Consider the following 20,421-nt stretch of genomic DNA (forward strand, 5'->3'; position numbering starts at 1 on the left):
TATTCCGTCCTGAGCAAAAGAACACGTCATTAAACATCTTATACAGCAACATACATTAAACTCCACAACTCGGTGACCATTTCCAGTCATTAAAGTGTATTGTGTGCCACCTTGTGGGTAAAACAGAAACTGTTAACATTAATAAGGTACATTGCTGTACTACTTGTCACAATACTCTTAAACACAGTTTTGACATCCTGAACCAATTTTTGTAATTTGTACAGAAAAAATTGTTTTTGGATTTGCAAAATGGCAAAAACTTGAACTCCAACCACCAGTTTCTTAAACTCTGAGCTGTATACATTTATGCCCACTCTCCTCAGGTTCGTTACAGTATACACTGATGAGCCAAAACATTATGACCACTCACAGGTGAAGCGAATAACATTGATCATCTCCTAACAAGGCCACATTGGGCCAAATTGTTATGGCCAGACTACTGGGTCAGAGCATTTCTGAAATGGCAAGGCTTGTGGGGTGCTCCCAGACAGCAATGGTGAGTACCTACCAACAGTGGTCCGAGGAGGGACAAACTACAAACTGGCGACAGGGTGTTGGCCAGCTGGCGACAGGGTGAGCCCAAGGCTCATCGATGCGTGAGGGCAACGTAGGCTATCCCGTCTGGTCTGAACCGACAGAAGGTCTACTGTGGCACAAGTCACAGAAAATTTTAAATATGGTTACGGGAGGAATGTGTCACAACACACACTGCATCGCACCCTGCTGCGTATGGGGCTGCGTAGCCGCAGACTGGTCAGAGTGCCCATGATGACCCCTGTCCACTTTCAAAAGTGCCTACAATGGGCACGCGAACATCGGAACTGAACTTTTGAGCAGTGGAAGAAGATCGCCTGGTCTGATGAGTCCTGTTTTCTTTTACATCACGTGGACAGTCGTGTATGTGTGCGCCATTTACCTGGGGAAGTGATGGCGCCAGGATGCACTGTGGGAAGACGACAAGCTGGTGGAGGGAGTGTGATGCTCTGGGAAATGTTCTGCAGGGAAACCCTGGGTTCCATTCATGTGAATGTAAATTTGACACATGCCACATATCTAAACATCGTTGCAGACCAGGTACACCCCTTCATGGCAATGGTATTCCCTGATGGCAGTGGCCTCTTTCAGCAGGATAATGCGCCCTGCCACTCTGCACAGATTGTTCGGGAAGGGTTTGATGAACATGATGAAGAGTTCAAGGTGTTGCCCTGGCCTCCACATTCCTTAGATCTCAATCCAATTGAGCGTCTGTGGGATGTGCTGGACCAACAAGTCCGATCCACGGCGGCTCCACCTCGCAACTTACAGGACTTGAAGGAGGTGCCAGATACCACAGGACACCTTCAGGGGTTTTGTAGAGTCCATGCCTTGGTGGGTCAGTGCTGTTTTGGCGGCACGCGGAGGACCAACAGCATATTAAGTCATAATGTTTTGGCTCATCAGTGTATAAGAAAAATCGACAAAATACCACCAGACGCAACCTGTATTTAGACCCAGCTGAGTCTGGTTCCCCTCAAGGTTTTTTCCTAATCTTTTGCTTGTTCACTAAGGGCTTAAAGACATTAAGGCATGATTTTCTGTTTAGCTGCTTTGAAACGATTTGCACTGTGAAAAGCGCAATGCAAATAACAATGACTTGACTATAAATACTCATTTTAGACAGTACATTTATTTTGTTTCTGCTTTTTTAAAGATTCCATGGAATGTGTTAAGCAAGAGCATAAACAATAATTTCTCACTGATCAGTTGAAATAAATCTGAAGATAATGAGCAATAAAACAATGTATTAAAACTTAAAATATAAAGTACCACTTAGACATATAATTTTCATGTGCGAATCAAAACACTGTGCAATATTTAAGTTTCTTTGACTTTAAAAAAAATAAATGGCTTTTTGCATAATTAGTTAAAAAGATGATCTTGACCTGCAGCAACAAAATACAAATTGTATAAGGAAATACATTCATGCAAGTGTTTGGTAACATGCTTTTTTATGTTCCAGCCAGGATAGTTCATGGACAAACATTTCAAGGAAGTAAACTGTTCTCTGCTCTCAGCAGCAATATTCATTTTATGTGCAGATTTGGTGAAAACATTGAACACATTATAAAATGATCTCTATTTCTGCATGAATAGCTCCTGAAGTGGGTTCTGATCCATTTTTTCAAACAAAAACACACAATCTTAAGTGCCAAATGGTTCGAACAATCATTGTTCTTTCATTCTTTGTGATTATTTTTGACTACTTTGTGAAAAAACAAGATGTGGATTTTTTTTTAATATCATCACTATATATTTAGTAACGGGCTAAACATGCTTTATAAGCAACATCTTTAACAAAACACTTGGGTTGTAGCTGTACAGTAATTGGGAGATATTTTGGATTGTTCCTGTAGATAAACTTTTCCAGTTTTTGCATATTTTTGGGATGGTCTTAATTAGATCACACTATAGAATTTCAATGGGATTGTGCTCCTGACAATGACCAAATACATAATGTTTTTTTTAGCTACAACTTAAACAGAAAACTGAATCAAAAATGTCTAAAAGAAAATATTTTCAGAATCGGGGTGAACTGACACAAGCGTAAAGACACTTACAAGGAGTGGTAAGAAAGAGAAGGTAAGCAGCAATGGAAAATGTTGTGTGTTTTCACTGTTAAATACTGTAAGACTATATTTTTTATGTCTTGGGTAAAATTGAGATCATATTTTAGGAGCTGTTCATGGAGAATTTAAAGTCATTTTTTCATAGCTATACAGTATGTACCAACACACACATGCACACACAATCTGTAATTGTTCACTTAACACTGAGCATACAGATTCTTCTCTCTTCAGCTTATCTGATTGCTTGCCAAATAATTATAGCAAAGATGGTCACCATTAGCGACAGGACAAGAGCCAGAATACACATCCTCTTGCGGGACTTCCTCTTTAAAGGACAAAACACAGTTATGAACAGCACTACAGCAGGATTTCAGCAGGAGGATTATTGAGAAGTAAGTTTGTTACTAACATGTACAGGATTTAATCAGTATGAATGCTGATGATGATCATACCTGATGGTACGCCGCCTGGTGGAGTTGTTCAGCTCCTCTCTCCACATGCACCTCAGCACTCTCCACATTTGCTTCAATGCTGTCTGTGTGTGATGACATGAGGAATTCAGCCTTTAAAGGGATAGTTCACCCAAAAACGAAAATTCTCTCATCATCCACTCATCCTCACGCCATCCCAGATGTGTATGACTTTCTTTCTTCTGCTGAACACAAATGAAGATTTTTGGAAGAATTTCTCACCCTTGAGGTCCATACAATGCAAGTGAAAGGTGACCAAAATCCAAAAGTCAGCATTAAAGTAATCCATCAGACTCCAGTGATTTAATCAATGTCTTCTGAAGTGATCCAGTTGGTTTTGGGTGAGAACAGACCAAAATATAACTCCTTTTTCACTGTACATCTTGTCATTGCAGTCTCTAGGCATGATCATAATTTCAAGCTCGATTACACTTTCTAGTGCTTGATACATAAAAAGGTGCTAGATGGCACTATATATACAAAATCATAATCGCCAAGGAGACTGCTGTCAAGATGTACATTGAAAAATAAGTTATATTTTGGTCTGTTCTCACCAAAAACCAACTGGATCGCTTTAGAAGACATTAATTAAATCACTGGAGTCATATGGATTACTTTTATTCTGACTTTATATCCTTTTTGGAGCTTTTGGAGTTCTGGTCACCATACACTTGCATTGTAAGGACCTACTGAGCTAAGATCATATTCTAAAAATCTTTGCTTGTATTCAGCAGAATATAGAACGTTATACATATCTGGGGTGGCATGAGGGTGAGTGAATGATCAGAGAATTTTCATTTTTGTGTGAACTAACCCTTTAAAATCTTTAGTTCAACCTATGCCAAAAAATAAGTTAAAATTGAGCTCCTTAAATCAGGTTGATGAGAAGTTATACTTACCTATCATGTCACCTTGGTCATGGATCATTACCGCCAGGTCCTTGAAGATCTGGTTCACGTCCATAATATCTGACTAAATCAAGACCAGAAAGTAGTTGGGTCATTGTATGAGAAAATATGAAATTCCTTGTTTCATTAAGAAATATACAATTATTATCAGATGATGTATTTGATCACTTCTTTTAATATTAGGGGATCACAGTAACACCACAGAACTGTCTGAAGAGTTACTAGTCACAACGCACAAGCAAGTACATTGGACAGTGTTTAAATATTACAGTATAGTTTCTTCAAACAACTGCCAGTGTAAATATATTACAAAATATGTTTTTCTCAGCTGTTAAGACTGGTATCGCCCAGTAATGTTTTCATGTTTGTCACTTGTACACTCTTAAAAAGATGTACAAATTGTGAAGTGAGGACAATTGCAAGGTTATGCAAGTTTTCACTTCTCACAGGAAGTGCTCACCTCCAGCTGACGGATGTTGGTCTCTCTCTCTTTAATAAGATCCAGGTCTTCTTCTGTGAATGGCTCCTCCTCTGTCTGTATTCTCCACCCTTCATTTCTGTCCAGATTAAAAACGCCATGAACATTTCTGCTTTCACATTTCTTTCTGGAAAAATACTGTTGATATATGGGCTGGTATTTTTTAAAGGAATAGATCACCCAAAAATGAAAAATGTAATCAAAGTATTAGTATGACTTGTGCACCTCATGGAGTCACTGCTGAAGTGGCTTATTAGCATGTACTTGTTAGCCCCTGCTGGTAGATCATGGAATTGTAACATGCATCATCTGGGTTTCCATCCACATATCTATATTACAAGTAAATCACTTGCACGTGCGACCAAATTTTACACTATGCACCTTAAAAAATGTCTGTTATTAGCCACTGGCTAGTAAAAATTCTGAATTCACTTGCCAGTGATTGAGTTGTGTAGTGGTGAAGAAGAAGTTTAGCACTGAGATCCTTTCACTGCATGCTGTGTTTCATGAGTGGACTCACTCTGAAGGAAATGTACCTTGGCTGCAAAGAGTTGTCATGGATCGTCACCCATCACTTTAGCTGAGCCATGATATGCTATGGTTACATTTACAGTGCATTTAACAATGTCAACTCTAATTTTGCTTAAACGTTTTATAATATTCTGCATTTCACAGCATAGCTACAGACCAGTGTAACATGCCTTTTGGGCATCTGTTGGAAGTTAGTAAAAGTGTAGCAAACTTGAGAGGCTGTAGATTTGAATTTGATAACTTGTGCAATAAATATTTGTACATGTAAATCAATACACATTATGCAAGAAAGGTTTGCTTTGATCTGTTCTTTGTAATATGTGTCAAAAGATGAAATCCATGCACTACATTTTCATTTCATAATGTGCCTTTTAACCTCCGCGACCCTGCGTCAACATGCGTGGACGTTGTATTTTGGCTTCGCTATACGCAAAGCATAATTTAATTCTATTTAAACTGACTGATCTCAGTTCAGGTGACTGTGTGCTATCAGTAAAGGGTTAAAATTTCGATGAACGGAGTCATGTGAAAAAAACAACAACATGGCGGCGTCACAGAGGAGTTTGTGTTTGGTTGAAATGACACCAAAACTACATCTGATAAGAAACCTAATTACATTTTTAGTTTGAAACCTGTTTGAGTCAAAAGATTAGATTCTAATTTCATCCAATATGTCATTTTTAATATTTGAGCGATTTATCGTGAAACGGCATGCTGTTAAACAAAATTACCACATTTGTGGACTAGATGCTCAGTTTCAGTTAAAATATCCTATATTTACTGTGCATTATCACATTGACAACTAAAACTGGAAAATGTTGCTTTCAGAGGATTTATATGGAGTTAGGATGAAAATAAGGTGCATTTAAGACTGTTCTGAGATCAGTGCAGACAGACAGCACACTGGAGGATAAGTTATTCACTAAAAAGGGAGCATCCTTTAGCTCTCTATGCAGTTAAGTGCATTCAATCCAAACTTCCTATTTAAAGTTCAGTTTCAGGCTGCAGATGATGTTTGGATCACTCAACATGTTTGACAGACATGGGACAGTGATAATCAGTACATAGATTCAGAATTTTATAATGCTACATTTTATTTTAACATGGTTGGCAGTGATTGGATGATGCTGGCCAATACTTTGAATCAGAATTATGTATGCTAATTTCTAATGTAATGTCTGTAATGCCTCAAAAACATGGATAACCAACACTCCTGGAAACATAATAAACAATATGATAAAACAAAATCTGAATTTCTATAGCTTGGTATTATTTTACATTTTACAACTTAGTTCTGCTGTCCACTTATGTGGACATCAATTTTTAGGAAAACTATTTGGTATAAATTCTTGTTTCTTAAGGGCTACTAGCTACAGGGTCTCAGGAGGTTAATATCCTTTTTGTTATTTACAGCCAGTTGTTGGTCAAAAAGTAAAAAGAAACATTAATTCTAATCACACATTACACAATTTTTCTCTCTTTAATGTGTGATGCGCTCATTCAACCGTAATCACTTGCTTGCGAAATTGCCAGAACTCTTAAAGGTGCAATATGTAACGTTTTTCTTGTAATATTCACCTTTTTTTTGCCAATGTGTGAACGGCTTGAAACGCAACTTAAAAAATTAGCCCTTCCCGGACTTCCTAGGTTGCCTATTAAAGCCTGTAGACTGATTTTCATGTGAAGGGAACGGGTCAGTTTTGCGGGAAAATCCATAGGATGTGACGCTTATGCGCGCTCCAGAGAGCCTTACCTCAAATAGTAGCTTCTCTTCCACTATTCAACAGCGACAACAAACTGCAACACTAGGTAACTTTATCTTAGAGATGGAATCCAGCAAATGGAAGGCTCCCAGCACAACTCCGACTCCTACACAAACTCCGAGTAAGCCAAAAAAAAAAAAAAAAAACATGTATCTACTCAATCCCGTCTGGCTAAGCGGGAACGTGATCATGGTTGAGCGAAAACTAGAGTGAACATCGGCAGGGCATTTGATTCCTGGAGGGACCTTCGTTCGGTTTTGGGGATCAAAACTGACCCTGAATTGCCGTTCTTCTTATTGGACAGGTAAGCTTACATAACTGCAAAGCATGTGAAATATAGTGCCATAAGGATTGATCTGTATCATTTTAGCTAACTTTGTCTTGCCTGCTAACGCCAACGAATCGCAAGCCACCTTGCTTCGTAACTTTCAAATAATTTCAATGATCTTGTCTTTATACTAAAAGTCAGGTTAATGTCAATATTAATCTGTAATTATTCAGCAAAGTAAACTACAATAACACATTAAATGAATGATAGACAATGTTCAAGATAATGCAAAAAGACCCATTCATTAGTGTAACGTGTCTTAGATACACTCTATTATTATAAAACAATAGCACATCGATATATCAAAATGACAGTTGTGATGGAATCACATCAATACTGAATTGTGTCAACATATTTATAATGTACAGTCTATTTTATAAACCGGTACTGTCATCATCCACCAAATTTAGCTAACAGCTATAGATAAAGCTGGCTAGCTAGCTAACGCCGACATAGGCTATCGTATAAATGCAGTCAATGTATCATGCAAAGAAAAGTGATTACTTCAAACTACATTCTTGCATAGTCAGACCTATATCCACACTTTGTTTTAGTCCTGTTCCAGCACTGGAGAGTCAAATATAATATACAGTCTCAAAGTTTGTAGTAAAACAATCATAACTGTGTAATTTTAATTATGATAACTCATCTGTTAGCATGATGCCGGTGAATCACGTTGTCTCTTTGTATGTTACATCATTGTTTTGGCCGATGCTCGCATCCCTATGGAATGTGTGCACGAGCAACAGGTAGCTGGCTGCAGTTCACTTAACGGCCACAGGTGTCATTAATAACAAGTGTTTCTGAATCTTACATACTGCACCTTTAAAGAGACAGTCCCATTATAGTGTTTGTTATACATATCAATATAAACTCAATGCAAATACTTATAAATAGTACAAATTATGTATATAAACAAAATGTAGTAAGTGTAATAAATGTGTAAATATATAAATATTTTTAATATAGTAGCACTTTTATATGTGGAATTCTATTTTTCATTATTAGGTTCCAAGCTTGTGAGTATTTTGTTTTAAAATGTATATGAAATTTCAAACAATAACAACAGCTTGTATCATTATTTTAAATGCAATTTCATGACATCATATAAATTGATAGAAAGTTTGTACATTTTTAAAAAGCTCAAATGAGGTTCAAATGATGAAAATAGCGCTTAAAATCATATATATATATGTAAAGATGCCCCCTTCCTGGTTTTCTTAATATCTTTTTCAGTCAATTTACGCTTGCATGTCATAAAAAGTCTGCTGAGTAAAAACAAAAATTTATTAGCCAACGGAGCACAACAGTCTGGTTCCAGAAGTAAAAATCCCATTCATTTATCCCACAGACTAATTGATGTTCAACGATAACATATAAAACGTTCAAGACAGACCCACCGTGAGCTCAGAGGTTGTTCATTAATGGTATATGCTTCTGTTGAAGCCATCCATCTGTGTTATCTCAACTTTATTGTTTAAAAATTGTGTTTGATAGCGGAATTCATGGTAAACAACTACATTTTCCAAGAACCAGCAGAGAACGCTTCACCAATCAGAGAACCGTGGCCAACAAAGCCCACGAATTTATCTCGGAGTGACCGCACACTCCCATAATGCACTATGAATGACTTAATCGAGTTGGTGTCTATTTACCCTTAATCTTCTTATCTATTTGTACATATTGGAATATTTTGCGATAAATGTAAAATATATTGTTTCTATACTTATAATCAACATCCTAAAATCAACATTTTTATATATTTCCATCAATTGTTATTCAATTACATCATTCGAAAGTGCCATCATGAAAGACGGTATCTACACAGTCTTGTACCTTTTCTTTTCATCCAATTTTCAAATACTTTTCTGCCTGAAAATAAATAAATAAAAAAATGTATGAGAAAAATATTTCCGGAACCCAAACGGATGAAAAAAATTGGGCGGGCACTGTTGCGTTCTATGGCAAATCTTTCTTCAACGTGTTCATAGAGGGCTGGCTATCACATGAAAACTGCTTTTATAAAAAAATCACCAAAATATGCATAAAAAATGTATACACTTGCTTAAATTGGATAAACGTTTTATTCGATAAAAAGCATAAACTACAATTAAAATACATTTACCGAATATTTTCCTATAGAATTCTATAGGAATATACATGTGCATTACAAAAGTTATGCTATTTGCCTCAACAAGACATCATCAGTATCATGGCATAGCATCTGAAATGTTGCTCTGTTTATTCTGAAATGCCAAAATGATTTATTCTGAATATCAAAATGATTGTCTAATATTATCTCCCAGAACTGTGTGACATGCTTTCACTCCCAGACAAAAGACATCTGCTGCTGAACGCTAGCAAACATGAAGTTCGTCAGAGTGTTTTGTCTGTGTGTTCTGTGTTTGTGTAAACATAATTGTATATATTACATTTAATAAAAGAGCCACAGTGGCTTCAGCTTCCATTTTCATTTCTATTTTGTGCCAATTTCCCTGGAAGTGACAATTTTGTCCTCTTAGACAAATGGGATGGAAACACTGCTTTAATTGCAAATAGTTTTTGCGATATTCTGATTTTGGGTCCAAATTAACATAGCTATAGTCAAAAAGCATGTTTCCCCATTGACAGCTATATACAGTCAGGGCTGGGGAGGTTACTTTTGGAATGTATTCCACGACAGATTACAGAGTACATGCCGTAAAATGTAATTTGTAACGTATTCCGTTAGATTACTCAAGGTCAGTAACGTATTGTAAATACTTTGGATTACTTCTTCAGCACTGGTAGATTTTTTCACTTGTTTTGACTATAAAAACTCTGCCAGTACAGTAAGACAAAATACACATGTTAAAAATACATTCTCTGAAAAACCGAAATATCTTATGCAGTGTTGTTTCTAAAACAAGATAAATCAAATTGATCTTGTTTTAAGGATTTTTAGATATTTTTACAGGAAAATAATTAAACAATTATTATCAAGAATACGATTTTTGCCCTAATATCAAAGGTCTTACTAGAAAAAGAGAAATGATGATCCAACGTGAATTTTCTTGATAAAAAAATATGATTGTGCATGTAAAATGGCTAGAAATAGCATTTTAGCTTAGCGTAAAGCTGACAATTTACACAAGATTTCTATTTCTTGTGCTCCAAACTTACTTCAAACGTACTTCTGTGTCTGCTCGTATGAATGTAACACATCATAAGAAAGTGTTTCACTGCTGTTCAAATGCACTTTGGATCACATCATTTATATGTATAAATGTTTTCCATCTGAAAGGACTAAATATTAAATGAAACAAATGACAATAAAATGCAAAGTAATCTCTTCAGTAATCAAAATACTTTTTGAATGTAACTGTATTCTAATTACCAATGATTTAAATTGTAACTGTAGTGGAATACAGTTACTTATATTTTGTATTTGAAATACGTAATCCCTTTACATGTATTCCGTTACTCCCCAACCCTGTATACAGTACATTGACCAAGCCACATATAAATCATAAATATGTTATTATTAGGGCTGGCAATCGATTAAATTTTTTTATTTGAATTAATTACATGATATGCCAATTAAATAATCAAATTAATTGCAATCAATCGCATATCAATATTTACTGAAGAAAACAACAACACCTAAATAAATATAAAAGAAATATAATTATTTATAATAATAATATAACTATATCAGATAATTTATACAATACATTATTGGGGAAAACGAGTAGACCATTGATTAGACCAGGGGTTCTCAAACTTAAGTAAGTCAGACCCCCCAGAGAGGCTCTATATGAGCTGGTGTGATGAAATGACTAACTAACCTTAACTGTGAAAAGTTTTAAAGTAAATGTAAATGGTAAACCCTGTAATGTGATTACACTAAAATCATGTAGAACATAGATTTTATCACAATTATATTATGTTAACATGCATATTGTTTATGTCTTGTGGCTATCATTTTGAAACAGTGAATATTTTAGCATTGATGGCGTTCCATTTACTTCCATTTAAGTGTCTTATTGTAACCACAATTTTTGCTTTATTTTAAAGCTACACTATGTAACTTTTGGCCCTCTAGCAGTTAAAAAATAAAACTGCATGCATCTTGCGGAAGGACATTGTTTTGGTTGTGGTTCGGCTCTGCTCCTCTGCACGGATGAATGTGGTTTGAGGCACCAGTGTACACATGATTACAGGACATCTTATCAGAGTGAATGGACAAATAAATAATGAAATCCGAAAACATGTCATCTGAGTAGATAAGTGATATCTTATGCTTTGTTTTGACTTGTTGGAAACACTGATGTTTTGAAATAAATTACGTTACAAAAGTCAGGCAACGTTTGTTAGACATAACGATTGCTAGTCTGATAAGGTCAAACGTTGTAACGTTTTTAGAACTTCAGGATATTCTGGTGAAATAGACCACGGCAGTAACTAATTTATAGATTGCCATTATTACCAGCCAGTGGTCAACATCATTTAAAGACTCACATGTCCTTGGCAAGCCTAGGACTAAAGGATTTATTTATATAAATTATTGCCGTTATAAAGAAAAATACACACGTGTGCTAGCAAGTGAAATGTTCTGCACCGATTACAGTATAATTATTGTATTTCATTACACACACACACACACACACACACAGATGTGTGTGATTACACAACAATACATAAACCATATCAATAAAATATCTTACCTGTTGAGTAAGAAAAAAGCCATCTCTGGGTTGCTTTTAAATCCTTTCAGATTTCGGAGTTGTACACATCTGAAAAGCCAAGCCGATGTTGATTCGTGTTTTGTTACGGACTCTGACACTTTCCCTTTTTTTTTGTAGACCCTGCTCTGTTCGGGGTTTCTTTGTTTTTACAACCGGTGATTCCCCGGAGGTTTGCCGTTTTGAATGATCCATGGTCAATTTTTCTCATTCATTGTGACAACAAACTTTCAGGTTCACGCTACTCCCACACCATACATGTGCTACAGTATCCGGAGCTTATTTTCTCTGTGTGTGGATATGACGTCAACACGCACGGGCGAATGAGTTACACTGGCGGCCAGAAGTTTGGAATAATGTAGAGATTTTGCTGTTTCAGAAGGAAATTGGTACTTTAATTCACCAAAGTGGCATTCAACTGATCACAAAGTATAGTCAGGACATTACTGATGTAAAAAAAAAACAGCAACATCACTATTTGAAAAAAGTCATTTTTGATCAAATCTAGACAGCAGCCATCACTCCAACACCTTATCCTTGAGTAATCATGCTAAATTGATCATTTGGTACTAGAAAATCACTTGCCATTATATCAAACACAGTTGAAAGCTATTTGGTTCTTTAAATGTAGCTTAATATTGTCTTTGTGTTTGTTTTTCAGTTGCCACAGTATGCAATAGACCGGTATGTCTTAAGTTCAACATAAGGTCAAAAATGGCAAAAAAGAAACAGCTTTCTCTAGAAACTCATCAGTCAATCATTGTTTTGAGGAATGAAGGCTATACAATTCTTGAAATTGCCAGAAAACTGAAGATTTCATACAAAGATGTACACTAAAGTATTCAAAGACAAAGGACAACTGACTCTAACAAGGACAGAAAGAGATGTGGAAGACCAGATGTACAACTAAACAAGAGGATAAGTACATCAGAGTCTTTAGTTTGAGAAATAGACGTCTCACATGTCCTCAGCTGACAGCTTCATTGAATTCTACCCGCTCAACACCAGTTTCATGCACAACAGTAAAGAGAAGACTCAGGGGTGCAGGCCTTATGGGAAGAATTGCAAAGAAAAAGCCACTTTTGAAACAGAAAAACAAAAAGAAAGGGTTAGAGTGGGCAAAGAAACACAGACATTGGACAACAGATAATTGGAAAAGAGTGTTATGGATCTTAACCCCATTGAGCTTTTGTGGGATCATCTAGACTGTAAGGTGCGTGAGAAGTGCCCGACAAGACAGCCACATCTATGGCAAGTGTTACAGGAAGTGTGGGGTGAAATGTCACCTGAGTATCTGGACAAACTGACAGACAGAATGCCAAGGATCTGCAAAGCTGTCATTGCTGCACGTGGAGGATTTAGTAGTTTAAGAAATTTTGAAAACAATTTTTTTCAAATTGTAATAGTAATTTTTCACGTTATTAATGTCCTGACTATACATTGTGATCAGTTGAATGCCACTTTGGTGAATAAAAGTACCAATTTCTTTCCATAAGAGCAAAATCTGTACATTATTCCAAACTTTTGGCCGCCAGTATATGTATGCAATTTCCCGCAAAATCCGTCCCGACAGCTCTAAAATATAAATGATTATTATAGGTTTATCAAAGTATATTTGGGTAAAGACATGATTTGAAAGATGGATTTTTGTTGCACTCTCTCATTAATAACATTTTGTTATTTTTTAATAAATAAAAAGTAACATAGTGTAGCTTTAAATAAACAAGGGAAGAGTTGAAATTGTGTTTTGTTGTAATCAACATTATGCCACAAATGCAGTTGATTGAGCTTAACTTGTATTGAACCTCAAACATTCCTTTAATTCATCAATTGTGATCAAGATCAGGGTATATTAACCTACTTTTCAAATGTCACGAGCTGTTCATCTTGATTGCTCTCATCAACCTAAAAAAAAAGGCTTTTACTAAAGAGAGGACTTCAATTACATATCAAGAGTCTGTTCCAAAACCTAGTGATACATAGGCAGCTGCGTTCTAAGGCAGTATCCTAATAGATACTGAGAACCTCATAAGTGACAGTACAGGAGAAAATAAATTTCTGATCAGCCTGTCAAGCACAGGTGGGCATCTCTCTGGAATCATCGTCTATAGTAAGCATAAGCATTAGAGTTGTCAAAATTAATGCGTTAACGTGCGATTAATTGAAAATGTTCTAACACTTACATTTTTCTTAACTGCGATTAATGCATTTACCAAATTTCACATTAGATTCTGAAAACATTTTCAGCTCCATGTGAGTGCTGAACACCGGCGGAATCTTTGCGATGTGTCAGGGGTCACTACACTGACGCACCCACCACAAACACACACACAACAGCGCTTCTTTGTCAATGATCAAGTGATGGAGAAAAGACCTCTTAACCATAATTTTTTGTACAAAACAAACACAGATGGGATTTGTGATAAGCCACATTCACATGACCCGCTTGAGTGAAGCATCAGCATTTCCCCAGCGTCGCATTCCAGACAATTTGGACGAAGTATCATTACGTGTACAGTGCCAGCACTAAATGCAAAACAAGACGTTCTCTGCAAGCCCTTTTCATGGAGCGTTCAAAGTAGCAAATCATGTAAATGTGGCTTCACGTTTGCTGAAGCAATGTGGATAACATTTTAGGGTTGTATAGTAGACCGGTGCTACGGTAGTATCACCATACTAAAGCTTCAAAATACTGCCGGTGCCACAATATTTTTTAAACGGCAGTACCGTCAATACAGTAGCCATATGGGGAAACACCAGCAACCTTATTAAACACCTCTGGACACATCCCACTGCCTCTGCAGAATACACACGGGTTAATGCCACTTCATTTAACCTAAATGCTTTATCTTAACATTTACAGATTTACCAATTCTCTGAAAAATTGGACGTTGCACTCGTTTACATTTCTGTTGTTTAACTCATCGATTACTAATCTGATTCATATGCATCGATCTTGTAATATGATTCTGGAATCGAGAATCATTAGTGTAAATAATCGATTTAAACTGTTAAAAATTGAATGAATCTCGATTTTGCAAATTAGTATACAATATTTTAGAATATATCATTATTCAATTAGTTACATGTGTGATTTAAATGAGACATGCATCCATATTAAATACATTATAGCACATCCTGGAGTGCGGGCCCTCACAGCTCTCCCCTCACAGACATGTGCTGCACTCTTCCATCGCCCCTCCGTAACTCTCACTGAAAATGTTTCTGAGCAGCTTTCCAAGTTTTTCAAGCACCTTATGTCTGACATCTCCTCCGGATGGCCACTATCTCATGAGCAAATGACAGCTCACCATAGTGCTCTTGTCTGAAATAAAGTGATTTAATTTTGAGGAAACTTATTAAGCCGTTATTTTCTATAAGATAAAATAGTGCTATTTTACTGATATCATTGTTTAGTTTGGGGAATTTGTGTGCAAAAAACATTTAAACTGAAGTCATCCATATAATTGCTTTTCTCTTTTCTTTGAAATTGACTGTAGTCAGATGATGTTACTTTAATGTTGTAATATTTGGATTAGTTTACTGATTCTGGAAATATCAGGGAATTTTTAAATTGTGATTTCAAGGCCTGGAAAAGTAATGCAAGTAATAAAAAAAATTTAAAAATCAAAGATTTTTTATAGTGAAATATGGAACACTTTTCTAGCTATGTTCAGCTTTGAAATATTTTATTGGCACATTGTCCTCTTGTTCTGTTATTGTATTCCAAGTAGCCTGTATGTACAGTACATGTACAGTATTATTACAGAAAAAAACATGTTTTCCACCAAAAACTATGGTTACTGTAGTCTATAATAATGGTAGCACTTTATTATAAGGTTACATTTGTTAACATTAGTAAATGCATTATGTATCATTAACTAACGATGAACAAATTATTTTTTACAGTATTTATTCATCTTTGTTAAAAACAAAATTGTTAGTTTATGTTAGTTCGCAGTATATTAACTCATGTAAACATATCCCTTTTGATTTTACAAATCATGTTGAAATTTACATGAACCAAGATTAATAAATGCTGTAAAAGTATTATGCATTGTTAGTTCATGTTAACTAATGTTGTTTACTAATATTAATGAATGTAACCTTATTTTAAAGTGTTAACACAAAATTACTATAGTAAAACCATAGTTAAACTATGGCATTTTCATAGTAAAACCATGATACCCAATAAATTATGATTTTTATTACCATCGTTTTTGTTTTCCTGTATTATTACTATGATTTCACTACGAACATCTTGGTTAAAATACGGTTACGGTAGCAAAATCATGGTTAATTCATTGAGAGGGTACACAAAACTTATTGCGAGAGAATGCAAAACTATTTCAGAAAAAAAAATTCCTGCACTGTCCTCTCAGGGGCTCCGTACAAATCAGCGTTTAATCGTGATTAAAAAAAATTGTAATCGACTAACAGCACTAATAAAAATACATAAACACAAATATATATATATATTTTTTATCAATAGTTTTTGATATTAAATTAATTCTATTTAAACTGTATACTGTATAATTATCAACATTTCTCTTGCTAGGATGGGAGCATGCCTGTGATACCTTAAAATGCTGCCTCTATTAGTAGCTCACTAGGTTTTGGAACAGAGCAGCAAGTTACAGCCATAAACAGCAGAATGTAAAATGTTTATTTGCCTAACACATCATCTACCAACGAAAAACAAACAAGCTTTGGATCAGTATTTCCCAGCAGTTACCAAAAATCTAGAGCCCCCTCGTGCCCGTGCCACGGACTCACGCTCCCTCTCTGCTGCTCGACGCTGGACCACTTGGAAGTTGTTGAGGGCGGCTGAGAAGTTGTGCATCAGACGGTCTTTCTGAATTCTCTGCTGCCGCTGTGTGAACACCAGCATTTGTGTGACACATTGGGCATACAAACAAAACAAAAAACCTTGAGCTGATTTGAGGTCAGGTGTATTTTTCTCTGGAGGAGAGTAAACTCACCTGTTCTGAAGGGGACTGCGGCTGAGGTAAAGAGCCCAGGTCTTTCAGGTGTCTGTTGGTCTCTTTTGCCAACTGGTTTGTGTAATGCTGCATCTGCTGTCTGTGTACAAAATACAGAGATTGGAACCATTTTACTATGATTTATAATGCTCTCCTAATTTCAAACTAAAATTAGCAGATACTAGCTGAAATAGTATGTCATTCACATTTGTCTGGACAATCAAAAATGATGGCGTAGTCTGGCTCTGTGAGATTACAATATACATGAACATTCAACATGGAGCAACTGGACTCACAGTCTGTCCTGAAGCTCTGGTGTATCAGGTCTGGTACCCAGTTGGAACAACATGCTTTTAATTTGGCCAGCTATCCACAAAAAACAAAGAGACATTATAACACTAAATTATGCAAAAGATTCCAAAGGCCTGGGTCATTCCTGGAATTTGGTGCCTTTTGTGTCCCCAATAAAGATCATGATCGTATTGGCTTAAAATGCTGAACAGTATCAATTTTAAAGCTCTCTTTAACATAACACCATTTAAACTTTAAGCATATTAAAAAAATGATTTTAAACAATTTACAGCATTTTAAACAACCAAATATCAAAAGTTTTCCTATGTCCCCACCATTTTCATGATGAATACAAGACTTACTATGAGTGATTTTTTCCCAAATTTTTCACATTGTTGGGTATATCAGTAACACTTCTCTCTAATGTATAGATGTTTTTTCAATTATTTATTTTAACAATTATAATAAAGATTTTTAGCATGTCCCTGAAGTTATTGTCCAATATGACATTTTCGACTACTTTCTCTTTAAATGAAAACTGGCAAAATTAAATGACATCATATCATAAAGCTGATATCACTTCCTTGGAGGGAAAACAACTTGGGAAGGTGAGTGAGATCCTCAGAATTTTTTTTATTGTCTATTTTTACTTATTTTTTCTTTCCAGTCTGTTGCGGTCAACCTTAATACGTCCACTCTGTTGAGTGGAATATGAAAAAAGTCAGAAGTAATTCATATTTTCAAAATTAACATTTTAAAATCCATTCAATTCTTTAATTGATAAACCTTCTATGTTAGTTTCTTTTTGCTCAGACATGGTCCAAATGCCGACTTTAGGTCAGAATGTCCAGTCTGTTAGTGTTACCTGTTAAGTCAGAAGACCTGACAGAGTGGACAGTTAGAGTCTACATAGTGACAGTGAAAGTAATTTATGTTTAAAGTTGAAAATGTGTGTTCATGTGAACTTCATTAGTAATGTTTTACATATTGTCATAAATAAAGTCACCAAATAATTTCTGGTTTCAGGTTTTGTCCACCCTGTTATCACTGTGTCCACCCTGTTATCGCTGTGTCCACCGTTATCACTTTGTCCACCCTGTTATCATTGTGTCCACCCTGTTATCATTGTGTCCACCCTGTTATCACTGTGTACACCATTATCACTGTGTCCACCCTGTTATCATTGTGCCCACCGTTATCACTGTGTCCACCCTGTTATCATTGTGTCCACCGTTATCACTGTGTCCACCGTTATCATTGTGTCCACCCTGTTATCATTGTGTCCACCGTTATCACTATGTCCACCCTGTTATCATTGTGTCCACCGTTATCACTGTGTCCACCCTGTTATCACTGTGTCCACCCTGTTATCATTGTGTCCACCCTGTTATCATTGTGTACACCATTATCACTGTGTCCACCCTGTTATCATTGTCCACCATTATCACTGTGTCCACCCTGTTATCACTGTGTCCACCCTGTTATCACTGTGTCCACCGTTATCACTGTGTCCACCCTGTTATCATTGTGTCCACCCTGTTATCACTGTGTCCACCCTGTTATCATTGTGTCCACCCTGTTATCACTGTGTCCACCCTGTTATCATTGTGTACACCATTATCACTGTGTCCACCCTGTTATCATTGTGTCCACCCTGTTAAGCATGACTTTTTTTTTACATTAATGCGTCGAAGAGAAAGTAAGTACAATTCATACATAGTATATTTTTTATATATAAAATTTATTAACTGATAAGTTTCTAAGAGGACAAAGGGACATGGTCTTTCTAAGATAATGTAAACAATGCCGATATATTTAAATCAAATGTTTTTTCATCATTATATTTTTGGTCCTCTGTTTCATTTATTTTGTTCAATAAATGCTTAAATGTATTTACCTGAGCTTGACCAAAATCTCCCTATCATGATTACATAAAAAAGTGAATTTAAAAACTGTGTTTGATTTTCTAAATGTTATGATGTCCAAAAGGCACTGAATACCAGGAATGACCCACCTGCAATTATACTTACCCAAACGTGAAAGCATGTTTCTAAGAAAAATAACATAAAAGAGGATTTTTACGAATAATACCATCTTATTTTAAACTCAGGTGTGTGTAAAATATATTCACTTACTGTTTTGTGTGATTTTCTGGATGTTTGAGCTGCATGTCTGCGTGAGGTTGTTGAAATCTCTCGGCTGTGAGTGACAGCTGTCCATCATTCCGTAAGACATGTCTGAAAAACAACACAGCTGCTAGAAATCTGCGTTTATTTCACACAGAATATTTCACAGCATTATAACAGAAAATTATATTACAGGTTATATGTTTTCTGATAACATTATATAAAAAACATAAATAATCAAGGCTCAGAAATTATGAAAATGTACTGCGTACGCAACGCAATGAAACATTTCTTCATATAGACTATGGCTGAGCAGGCCTTTCGTCATCATGAAAAACTAAGTAGTTAAAATACTTATTTTCATATGGCTATATGGAAATATGCAATTTAAATAATTAGTTTAATATCCTCATTAAAAAAAAAAAAAAAAAAAAAAAAAAAAAAAAAAAAAAAAAACAGTGAGCTTGAATCGCTAACCTGTGATGTACTGATGCGGTAAAGAGCTCCTCTCCTCTCAGAAATTATAAGCGCATAGAATGGCAACAATCATTACTCGTGACACAGAGAAGGCGGGGCTTGATAACCCGGATGTTGTTTTGAATAAGTTAAGTCTTTAACTCCTCATCACCGTGTACTTTCATTTCAATTGCTACTGAACGTTGTCAGTGTCATTATTCAAGTTTATATTATTGCCCAGAACGCAGCTAAAGCGTCAGATAAACGACACTGTCAAATGGTACCTGCTACTTTTCTCAGCGCTGGTCAGAATGGACCAATCGATGTTGTTTGTGATTACCGTATTAACCGATTTTAATAACTCATTTAAAAGAGATTGTTCGGGCAGAATTTAATTGTATTTTGTCGGGTAACGTTCATTAGGAGTAATATATTTACTATAATGTTATATATATATATATATATATATATATATATATATATATATATATATATATATATATATATATATATATATATATATAAAAAAAAAAAAAAAAATGACGATTCGGCTTTCTGAGGCCTTATGCGCCCCTGCTGGGACACTGGTGTATATCTCATAATAACTACTATTAGCTATCAGTGTCTGCCACACAATGTTCCTTCTAGAATGATGCTTGAATGAACCATCACACTCTGACAGCAAACATTATGTTTTAAGTTCTACATATGTTTAATATTTTGTGTATGTATCCTCTTTTTTCATAAATGTCATGCCA

At 35.7% G+C, this 20,421-nt stretch overlaps 1 protein-coding gene across 2 annotated transcripts; it reads right to left on the bottom strand.

Moving 5' to 3' along the window:
- Positions 1–1,652: 1,652 nt before the first annotated feature.
- LOC127453897 (syntaxin-12-like) lies at positions 1,653–19,797 on the bottom strand. 2 transcript variants are annotated; one of them, XM_051720657.1, is made up of 10 exons: positions 19,685–19,797; positions 19,217–19,318; positions 17,087–17,156; positions 16,791–16,890; positions 16,544–16,681; positions 13,670–13,713; positions 4,445–4,541; positions 3,976–4,048; positions 3,059–3,141; positions 1,653–2,931 (listed from the first exon to the last, which is right to left on the bottom strand). In XM_051720657.1, the coding sequence occupies exons 2-10, from the start codon at positions 19,314–19,316 to the stop codon at positions 2,839–2,841; spliced, it is 798 nt and encodes a 265-aa protein (XP_051576617.1). In that variant the 5' UTR covers positions 19,317–19,318; positions 19,685–19,797; the 3' UTR covers positions 1,653–2,838. The 2 variants fall into 2 exon arrangements, with proteins under 2 accessions (XP_051576617.1, XP_051576618.1); XM_051720658.1 differs by lacking the exon at positions 17,087–17,156 and having other exon boundaries at positions 1,653–2,929.
- Between the last annotated feature and the right edge of the window lie 624 nt (positions 19,798–20,421).

Source organism: Myxocyprinus asiaticus, chromosome 16 (genome assembly GCF_019703515.2).
Source record: "Myxocyprinus asiaticus isolate MX2 ecotype Aquarium Trade chromosome 16, UBuf_Myxa_2, whole genome shotgun sequence".
In the NCBI taxonomy this organism is placed as follows: Eukaryota; Metazoa; Chordata; class Actinopteri; order Cypriniformes; family Catostomidae; genus Myxocyprinus; species Myxocyprinus asiaticus.

Coding starts and splice junctions, on each gene's coding strand:
- LOC127453897 (XM_051720657.1), bottom strand. CDS start 19,316: ATGTCTTACGGAATGATGGACAGCTGTCACTCACAGCCGAGAGATTTC. Junction 4,542..13,669: donor CAGCTCGTGACATTTGAAAA/GTAGGTTAATAT, acceptor TAATCTGGACAG/AAATGAAGGGTGGAGAATAC. Junction 4,049..4,444: donor CCAACATCCGTCAGCTGGAG/GTGAGCACTTCC, acceptor GTCTTGATTTAG/TCAGATATTATGGACGTGAA.